Source organism: Lygodium microphyllum, chromosome 21, assembly GCF_053477565.2.
Source record: "Lygodium microphyllum isolate KBCC chromosome 21, Lygodium_microphyllum_v1.1.10, whole genome shotgun sequence".
Classification (NCBI taxonomy): domain Eukaryota; kingdom Viridiplantae; phylum Streptophyta; class Polypodiopsida; order Schizaeales; family Lygodiaceae; genus Lygodium; species Lygodium microphyllum.
Genome location: NC_141155.1, coordinates 44,000,665 through 44,010,559, shown reverse-complemented (window position 1 = coordinate 44,010,559; position 9,895 = coordinate 44,000,665). Strand labels below are relative to the sequence as shown.

The 9,895-nt window shown below is 43.5% G+C and overlaps 1 protein-coding gene across 1 annotated transcript; it reads right to left on the bottom strand.

Moving 5' to 3' along the window:
* Positions 1 to 551: 551 nt before the first annotated feature.
* On the bottom strand, positions 552 to 1,215 carry LOC148017950 (uncharacterized). The gene is made up of 2 exons (XM_087661356.1): positions 1,045 to 1,215; positions 552 to 922 (listed from the first exon to the last, which is right to left on the bottom strand). Exons 1-2 carry the CDS (start codon positions 1,139 to 1,141, stop codon positions 705 to 707), a joined length of 315 nt encoding a protein of 104 aa, XP_087517482.1. The 5' UTR covers positions 1,142 to 1,215; the 3' UTR covers positions 552 to 704.
* Between the last annotated feature and the right edge of the window lie 8,680 nt (positions 1,216 to 9,895).

Below are 9,895 nucleotides of genomic sequence, written 5' to 3'. Positions count from 1 at the left end.
TCTCATGGATCACCATCTGTATGAGCATAGGAAATTGTACTTGTGATCACAAGTTCTCATGGATTACCGCATGTTCTTTAAAAGTGAAAATCACAAAAATGTCCCCATAATTTGTCAAAATTTTTGAAGTACCCCTCAAATTCCTTTTTCTTTTTAAACATCGAAGACCTACTTTCGAGTATCTTAAAGAACAATTACCATTGAAATAGGTCAAGAAAACTTATGACTAATTGCATGTCTTGTGCATTATACTTTTATTATATATGTGAAAAACATATATCATATTATGATACATTAAGATGTTCCATTCTACGAACCCGGTGTTTATGAAACGAACGAATGCTCGGAAAACATGCAAAAGTGATCATTTTGCCTGCGTTGAATTGGAAAGAGGTAAACTATCTTAAGAACGGGGTAATATGGACCCGCAGGCACGTATATATTAGATGCGCAAATGTTGTCAATGGAGACTCAGGCTTGCTGAGAGACTCAGAGAGGCTTCTGTTAGAAATGCACAGACAACGCAACTTACAAGTTACAATCATCTCCATAGATCACATACATCAAGTTGTATCACCAGACCAGTGGAGCACAATTAAGTAGACTAGTGCCCCCTAACAAGAAGAGTGAATGTCCTGTTCACAAGTGGGAGAGAGGCAATTGATGCAACTCATTATCTCCGCTCCATGCACGCGACAGCCGTATTAAGGACAACATCCCTTAATGCACTGGAATGTGCAGGTATTGTCCGCAATGGCGCAGCACTCATACATCGGGTGCTTGTCCTTTGTATCTACCATATGAGTAGTAGGACTAATACACGGACATGCTGCGAGCTCTCGTCCCTGATAGAACCGGAATTCGGCAAACATAGGGTCGTGCCGCCTCACTGCCACACGGGAGGAATGATGAGAATATGTAGCTGTCATCAACAAACCGGTTGCAGATAGATCAGTTAGTATTATTGTTATCGTTGGCTACATGAGCATTAGCCAAAAGATGACGCTGGTATTGAAGCAAAGCTGGGCCTGATTACTCGCGAACCTGTGCCTACGGCCGTTGATGGGGGAGTGCTTATCAGGACAAGAACGACCAGTACGATGAGCACACATGAAGGCCAGCAATTCATTCTCGAAGCCATCTTGGATCTACTGTGGCGTTCGCCTCCCGAGCTGAAATAATTAGGAAGAAGAGACGAGCGAAAGTTGCCTTCAAGAGAATAGTAGAGATGTGGGTTGGGTACGTGAATATGCACTTTGTATCCAGCTCCTTTATACCCCCTGCCACTGGTGCGAAAAAAAGCATTCTCACTTACGAGGGGGACTGAGGACTCGTGTCACCTTCTAGAAGCAGGGCAAGAAGAGGTCAAGACATCGAACGTCTCCAAGTTTCAATCAAATAATGTGTCTATCAGGAAGACATATGATGCCCTTTTGTAGATTTTCGGAACGTTCTCAGCTTTGCTCAGCAATTATTGTTTAGCGAAAAGATATCTGATACAAGGTACTAAAAACGATTAGCGGATTCCAAAACATTGAAATCAATCAGCAGAAATTCAGAACACAAAAGCTCAGTCTTAAAGGCTTAGAATTGAGTGGTGACTAGTTCTCCAGGTGGCCCCAGAAACAAAAGTAGGACACAGTCTCCCGGGACTCGAGAGTCTGGAGAGAAAGAGATGAGAGAGAGAGAGTTGAATCGCCTTCGGCCATGTGGAGGGTACTGGGCGCAGTCGCCTGAATCAAAGCCTGTGGACTGTACCTCCCGTGGACTGAGCTCGCTGCTGACCACGTTTGTTCTCTGGAGACGGGGAAGTCTTACTGGTCGCTGTGTGCATTTGCTCGGCGGGGGGGGAAGGGGGGTGCCCGCAGACATGAAGAGAATTGCAAAACCTCCCGAATTCGCCTGCGGTCATTAATATGGTGGACGTTGTCGATGATGACTGAGCTGCAACACAATTCTCCGTGTACGAGGCGAAGAGAGCAGGCCAGCGGGCGCCAGCGGGAGTCTGGGAGAGGAGGTGGCGGCCGAGGTCGAGAGAGACACAGAGGCCCTCCCATTCCGAGAAGAAAAGCACAAAAAGTGCAGGATTTAACCCATTATTTTGAACCAAGCCAGGGGAACCAGCAATAATACTTCAAACTTGGGGACAACGAAGCAAGAGAGGCGAGAAGAATCACTCGGCAGTGCCAGTGTTTAAATTTGAAGCCCATTTTGGGCGTCTGATTTTGGGTGTCAATTGACACTTAAAATTTGAGGACAAAGGGTCAAAGTGAAACCTAAAAATTTGCATAAAGGTTTCAAATGAAGTCTATTAGTAGGGGGTAAAGTGTCACCATAAGGCCTAGGCATATATATATATATATGTATGTAATATGAGATCCATCATCCTAGAGGCTAGAGGTTAGTTGTTACTATTTTGTATTATTTTCCTTCTTGAACGGCGGTTCACCATCTCGATTCTCAAATCTCACTTGAAGGCTAAAGCGCCAAAATGACAAAATCCTTTAAGACTCAAGAGTCTCTACTCTTTGAATTTGGCTTGGCCTTGCCGCTTCAGCATTAGAATTTAGCAGTGAGCACCGAACGCTAAACGGTCATGACTCATGACTCATGAGTCACGACTCACTGCCTCCCTGTCGGTCCATGTTCTATGTTTAGGCTATCCATAAAATACAATCATCACGACGGCCTACCTCAGGAGTCAGGACTCAAGAGTACTCAAAGTTGAAACGAGTCCAGAGTGCAGACTCAGGAGCCAAGAGCCAGAGCCGAGAAGACCAACTCACGAGTTCTCTCTTCATCATCTTCTGCAGACTGCATTTCTCGTTTCCGTGGAGTCGTGGACGTCGGACGGTGGCAGCGTGGCGATTGGCCGCTGGCCTGAGGTTCGTCGATTTCTCTCTCTCTCTCTCTCTCTCTCTCTCTCCCTCTCTCTCTCTATTGAGTCTCGACCGATGACCCCTCATCAAGGGTGGGCCCGGGGCCATGGCACAGTCCAGGCCCGGCCGACGATTGCAAATCAGGGGTGGCCGCACCAGTGGGCACAGTCCAGACTCCAGGCCCGGCCGACGATAGCACATCATGCCTGTCACCGCCTGTGTGGTCGACTTCTCTCTCTCTCTCTCTCTCTCTCTCTGTGTCGAGTCTCGACCCCTCATCACGGGTGGCACAGTCTAGGCCCGGCCGACGATAGCAAATCAGGGGTGGTAGTGGACACAGTCCAGACTCCAGGCCGGGCCGACGATAGCACATCAGGCCTGTTCGTCGACTTCTCTCTCTCTCTCTCTCTCTCTCTCTCTGTTGAGTCATGACTCATCAGGCCCGGCCGACGATAGCACATCAGGCGAATGAAGTGCAGCTGTAGCGGCTGTAGCCTGTACCAATTCGTGAGCTCATCAAGATATGAGACACGTCACATAGACACTCAGATTCAGACAGATGTCACTAGGCCATAGTCCAGAGTCGGAGTCCAGGCCCCAGGGCTCGTATTGTGCAAATCAAGTAAAACATGTGCATTGGCAAAGCAAAATCGTCCATAATTTCGACTAGTCTGTACGCATGCCTTGACGTTATTTGGCTTAGTAGACTACACATTCTTACAGTGATGATGATGATGAATCATTTGGTTTTTGTCTGCATGCATTCGGTCGTCTGGATATTACAAGTATGTGGTAGGCCAATAGCATTGTTACTGGCAATGACTATTAAGCTCGCCGATGAGATGACAGAAGGGACCCCTCAGCCCAAAGTCGCCAAGTTGTGATCGTGATTCGTAGGCCATGATGCATTGCACCATCATCCTAATTAGTTTTCGTGCATGTCTAAGTTAGATAAAGTTTCATGAAATTGATAATCCTTAATATTGAAAGACTTAACATTCTAGATTTTTTTGTTCAAACTAAAATCTAATGTTTTCTTGTAGGTTATCAAAGGAGTTTCATTTAGAAGAAGTTGTCTTGACAAAATAGACCTAGTACTTGAGAAAAATCATCATAGAAAGGTAAATAGATATTATATTTTTCATTTGCATAATGTTCTTGACTTTGTCAAAAGATATTCATTCAATTTTATAGCATGTTAATGTATTAATATTTACAAGTAGAAACTTACATGTCACTTTAGGTTCACAGGCTTTTGATGAAGTGAGTATATCTACCTGTCAAGATTGTGGGAGAGAAGGAAGGAGTCTCGCTTGAAGCTTTCTTGCTTGCACAATGGGGGAAGACACACAAGGGTGGAGGCTGAAAACAGTTTTTCTCTTCTTAGTTGTGTAAGCCAAAAGAACTCTTGTACAAAGAAAATAGAAGAACCCTATATATGGGTCTCAAACCAAACTCAACTAACTAAGGTGGCATACTAATTGAGCCACGAACTAGAGTAGATAAGGATAGCTATCATGTAGCTATTATTCATGGGTGGTGTACCAACCGCGTCTGCAATTGACAAGTCGGTGACATAAATACACAACGGTCACCCTGGCGTATCACGAGTGGAGCTCGATATCTCAGCACTCCCCCTCGAGCTCAATCCCAATTCCTGCACACCAAGCAGGTCTCTGAACTTGCGCAGCTTCTCTGCACCCAATGCCTTCGTAAATATGACAGCTATCTGATCCTCTGTGCTGACATAAACTAGATCAATAAGACCTAGTAAAACCCTCTCCCGCACATAGTGATAATGCACCTCAATGTGCTTTGTTCTAGCATGATAGACTGGGTTATTTGCCAAGTGTATACTACTCATGTTGTCACAATAAATGACAACTGGCCCATCTGTAGACTGATGCATATCATAAAGTAGCTTATGCAACCAAGCTACCTCACATGCAGCCATTGCTGCACCCCTGTACTCAGCCTCTGTGCTCGACAAGGCAACTGTAGGCTGTTTTTTGCTGCTCCAAGTGACTGCAGCACTCCCAAAAGAGAACACATATCCACTGGTAGATCGTCTATCAGAAATACTACCAGTCCAATCAGCATCAGTGTATCCATGCAGCTGTATCTGAACCCTAGTCTCATAAAATAGTCCATACTGCAATGTGGACTTCACATACTTGAGTATGCGTCTAGCCGCATCCAAATGTGATTTTCTTGGAGCCTGCATAAACTGACTTACCAATCCAACAGCATAGCTCAAATCTGGCATGGTAATAGTCATATAAATCAAGCTTCCTACTATGCGTCTGTACATAGTAGGGTCTTCCAGAAGCTCACCTGCATCTGCGCTCAGCTTCACATTCTGCTCCAAAGGAACTGAAATAGGCTTACAGCCGGTCATCCCATATTTGGACAGCATGTCCAATCCATACTGCCTCTGCAAGAGCTGTATCCCACTTGGTGATCTAATCACCTCAATGCCCAAGAAATAACGCAGCTCTCCCAAATCCTTCATCTCAAACTTCTGCTTCAATAGCATTTTCACATGAATGATATCTTCATCACTGTCACCTGTCATAATCAAATCATCAACATAAATGACAAGTAGCATAATACGTTTCTCTGTTTTTCTCACATAAAGTGAGAAATCTGCCTTGGAAATCTGAAAGCCAATAGTGACAAGATACTGTCCTATCTTGTCAGACCATGCTCTAGGTGCTTGCTTCAAGCCATACAAGGCTTTCTTCAACCTGCAAACAAACTCAGGATGAACAGCATGCACATAACCTGGTGGCTACTCCATATAGACCTCTTCTTGCAAATCACCATGCAAGAAGGCATTCTTTACATCCATCTGATGTAAAGACCATCCCTTTGATGCAGCCATAGCAATGACTGCTCTTACGGTTGCCATCCTTGCAACCGGACTGAATGTTTCTTCATAGTCAATGCCATATGTTTGTGCATACCCCTTGACTACTAATCTTGCTTTGTATCTATTCACAGAACCATCTGCATTGTGCTTCACCTTATAAACCCACTTACAGTCAATTGCATTTTTACCTTTAGGCAAAGGTACCAATTCCCATGTAGCATTTGCTTCCAAGGCATCCATTTCTTCATCCATGGCTTTCTCCCATTTTTCTTTTCCCATGGCTTCCTCAAAAGAAGTGGGTTCTGGTTCCTGTATCACTTTAACCATATATGCATAGTGAATGGCTGTAAATCCATCATATTTCAGCCTATCCACAGGATACCTAGCTCTCGTAGACCTGCGCAAAGTAGGTTCACTCCCAGGTGCTCTCAAAACATCCCTGGTCTTCCTTACTCCAGGTGTAACAATAGAAGGAATACCCAACTCATCATCAATGCTCTGTTCTGAGCCACTGGATTCACCATCCACATAAGAGTGACCTGCATTCACATCAAACATGGGTTGATTAACCTTCTCTTTTCCTTTTCGTGATACCTGCATACCACTATCTGCATTACTTTGAGAAGATTCTCATGATCTCAATCTGCCTGTCCATGGCAAAGAATGTGAACCACTACTAGAGGACGCTCCAGGTCCACTAATATTTTGTGACTGCTGCTGTGAATTTTGTGCAGCATTACCATTTTGTGCATCTACATCATCAATCACATTTACTGGTTTATACCAGCTACTCATCTCATCAAAAACAACATCTCTGCTCATTGTAAACTTACGAGTAGAAGGGTTATAGCATCTATACCCTTTTTGCTGCAGAGAGTAACCAATAAAGATGCACTTCTCAGCTTTTGGATCCAACTTGGATCTCAACTCATCTGGCACATGTACATAGGCAATGCAACCAAAAATTTTCAAATGAGAAATATCTGGTTTCCTACCAGTATACCTCTCCTCTAGAGTCATTCCATGTATTGCTGCAGTGGGAGTCCTGTTCATTATGTAGACTGCTGTAGCAACTGCTTCAGCCCAATAAAAATCTGGCAAGTCTTTTTCATTGAGCATGGCACGAGATACCTCTCCAATATGCCTGTTTTTCCTTTCTGCAATTCCATTTTGTTGTGGGGTATGACTGCATGAATATTGTTGCTTTATGCCATGCTCCTGCAGGAACCTTGCAAACTCATTTGAGAGGTACTCTCCCCCTCCATCTGACCTTAGGCATTTTAACTGCAGGCCTGTTTCTTTTTTAACCATTGCTTTAAGAGTTTTGAAATGCCTAAAAACTTCACTTTTCTTTTTCATAAAATACACCCAAACTTTTCTGCTATAGTCATCAATAAAACTGACAAAATAATGACAGCCTCCAAGAGATGCAGCTTTAGTTGTCCACACATCAGAGTGGATTAATTCCAATGGCTTCTTACTCTCTTGAACATGTCTAAGAAATGGTTTCCTTGTCTGTTTTCCAAATTGACAAGCTTCACATACCTTATGCATTTCTGCAACCTTGAATTTCGGTAAACCTGCAACAATATTTTGGGCCTGCATTGATTTAAGTCGCTGTACATTAACATGACCAATGCGTTTATGCCAGATATCAATATCTGCAACTACACCGGTCCCATGTGCAAACATTGCTGCACTCAATTCAGACATGTCTGCATCCAATGTAAACATTCTGCCCTTCTTCTTTCCTTTTGCTATCAAGCGACCTTTATTTTTCATATCCTCAACAAAGCATCCATGAGGATTAAATCTGACCTGCAAGCCCTGTTCAACCATTTGACCAACAGAAACCAGATTCTTGGTGATATTCGGGACATGAAATACATCGGACAGGTATTTCTTTTTCCCATCCTGCATAGACAAGGGAATTTTTCCAATCTGCACAATAGGATGTGCAGTATCATCACCAGTCTCCACAAATCCTGGTTTTTCCATTTTCCTTGCATCCTCCATCCATTCTGCATGACCTGTCATGTGGTTTGATGCACCTGAGTCAACATACCATACATCGTTGCTTTCTTCTGCACTTGTCACAGAATTGTTCATGTGCTGCACCATAAACAGATGCTCATTTCTGTCATCACCCTGTCTACTAGAGGATGCATAATTTTCTTGTTGCAGTTTTCCATTCATGATGTCATTCTGGTTTTTATAGCAGTCTTTAGCCATATGACCCATTTTACCACAATAGTAGCATTCAACATTACTGTTTGCATTTTGGCCTCTTTGCCATCCACCACGACCTCTTTGGCTCCCCCTGCCTCTAGAGTTACCACGTCCTCCTCCATAGGACTGGTTTTCTTGAGTTTGCTGCATATTCTGATTTCTACCACGGCCTCCATATCGGCCTCCTCTACCTCTGCCTCTACCTCTTCCAGCATTTGAGTAGAAGACAGCTTCTTTTGAAGTTCCTCCTGAAGAAGATGCACCACCATTTCTTTGCTCCTCAGAAATTAGAAGAGCAATCAGCTCCTCAAAATCAGGAAATCTTTCACGAACTGAAATGGATGTCTGAAACTGTGCATAATCCGTTCCTAGACCATTCAAGGTCACAGAAACTAAATCATCATCTTCCACTGGTGACCCAATGGAAGCAAGTGCATCTGCAATCTTCTTCACCTTCATGTGGTAGTTGTTGATGCTCATATTTTCTCTTTGCACATTGTGCAACTCTTGCTTGAGCTGCATTTTCCTGGCTTGCGTATTTGTGCTATACATTTTTGACAAAGTATCCCATGCCTCCTTTGGCGTACTTGCATCCTGAATATGCACAATCATAGAGTCTGAAATGCTGATAGACAGCCAATACATAACTTTCCTGGCTCTCTCATGCCATGCTTTAAATGCCTGCATTTGCTGTTGATTGGGAACATCAGGAAGAACTGGTTCTTCTTCATTTCCTGCAACAAATTCCCAATATCCTTTTCCCATAAGGAAATTCGTCATTCTAAACTTCCATGCTTGGAAGTTGTTCTTGTCAAGCTTTTCAGTGACAATCTGTGAAAGAGAATCAGATGCCATTACAGAAGACTGCAAAAAATTCTGTCAATGCAAAAACCACAGCTTCACCCTCACAAGGGAAAATCTGCAAAACTGGCGAAAGTGGTATTTGACCACACAGTCACTTCCTAGTGACGATTTTGCATCAACAGGCAACAGGGATGATTCTGTAACTCCCAATGTCTCTGCGCACAAGCATACAATGCAAATTTTACAGTAACTATTCACCGACCTGTAGAACAGTGGCTGCATAGCATAAAACTGGGCCTTTCTCTGAGTGCGTGCAGAAAACTTCCGCCTCCAAAACAGGCCCCGAAATGGCCTCAAATCAAAAAAACAAGGGCGTCTCAACCTGAGACAATGCACTCCTGCACTTTCCGGCTGTGCTACCTGCAGAGATCTGCTCCCAAAACAGAAAATGAAAGCAACACTGCTCCTCTTACCAGAACACCGCGAGCTTGGCTTGCTTTCTTGAGCTCCTTACCACGAACAAGGCTCTGATACCATGTCAAGATTGTGGGAGAGAAGGAAGGAGTCTCGCTTGAAGCTTTCTTGCTTGCACAATGGGGGAAGACACACAAGGGTGGAGGCTGAAAACAGTTTTTCTCTTCTTAGTTGTGTAAGCCAAAAGAACTCTTGTACAAAGAAAATAGAAGAACCCTATATATGGGTCTCAAACCAAACTCAACTAACTAAGGTGGCATACTAATTGAGCCACGAACTAGAGTAGATAAGGATAGCTATCATGTAGCTATTATTCATGGGCGGTGTACCAACCGCGTCTGCAACTGACAAGTCGGTGACATAAATACACAACGGTCACCCTGGCGTATCAAGAGTGGAGCTCGATATCTCAACACTATCGTTTGTGAGGATTCTACACAACTTATAAGGAATCCAAAAGGCATCAAGGTACGAGTTCTTATTCTTCCAAGTATGCATCTAGTCGAACTATTTGACAAAAATTAAAGTTTGTGAAAACCATTATTGAAATACCTCTTTTTTACTGGTTAATAGATGAGTCAACGAACTTTATTTGATATGCTTGGAAAGGGAAAACAAAAGGAAAAAGTTAATCCAA

Excerpts from the sequence above, each read along its gene's own strand:
- LOC148017950 (XM_087661356.1), bottom strand. The coding sequence starts at position 1,141 with ATGGCTTCGAGAATGAATTGCTGGCCTTCATGTGTGCTCATCGTACTG. Across the intron at positions 923-1,044 it reads ATCAACGGCCGTAGGCACAG|CTACATATTCTCATCATTCC; the intron begins GTTCGCGAGTAA and ends TGTTGATGACAG.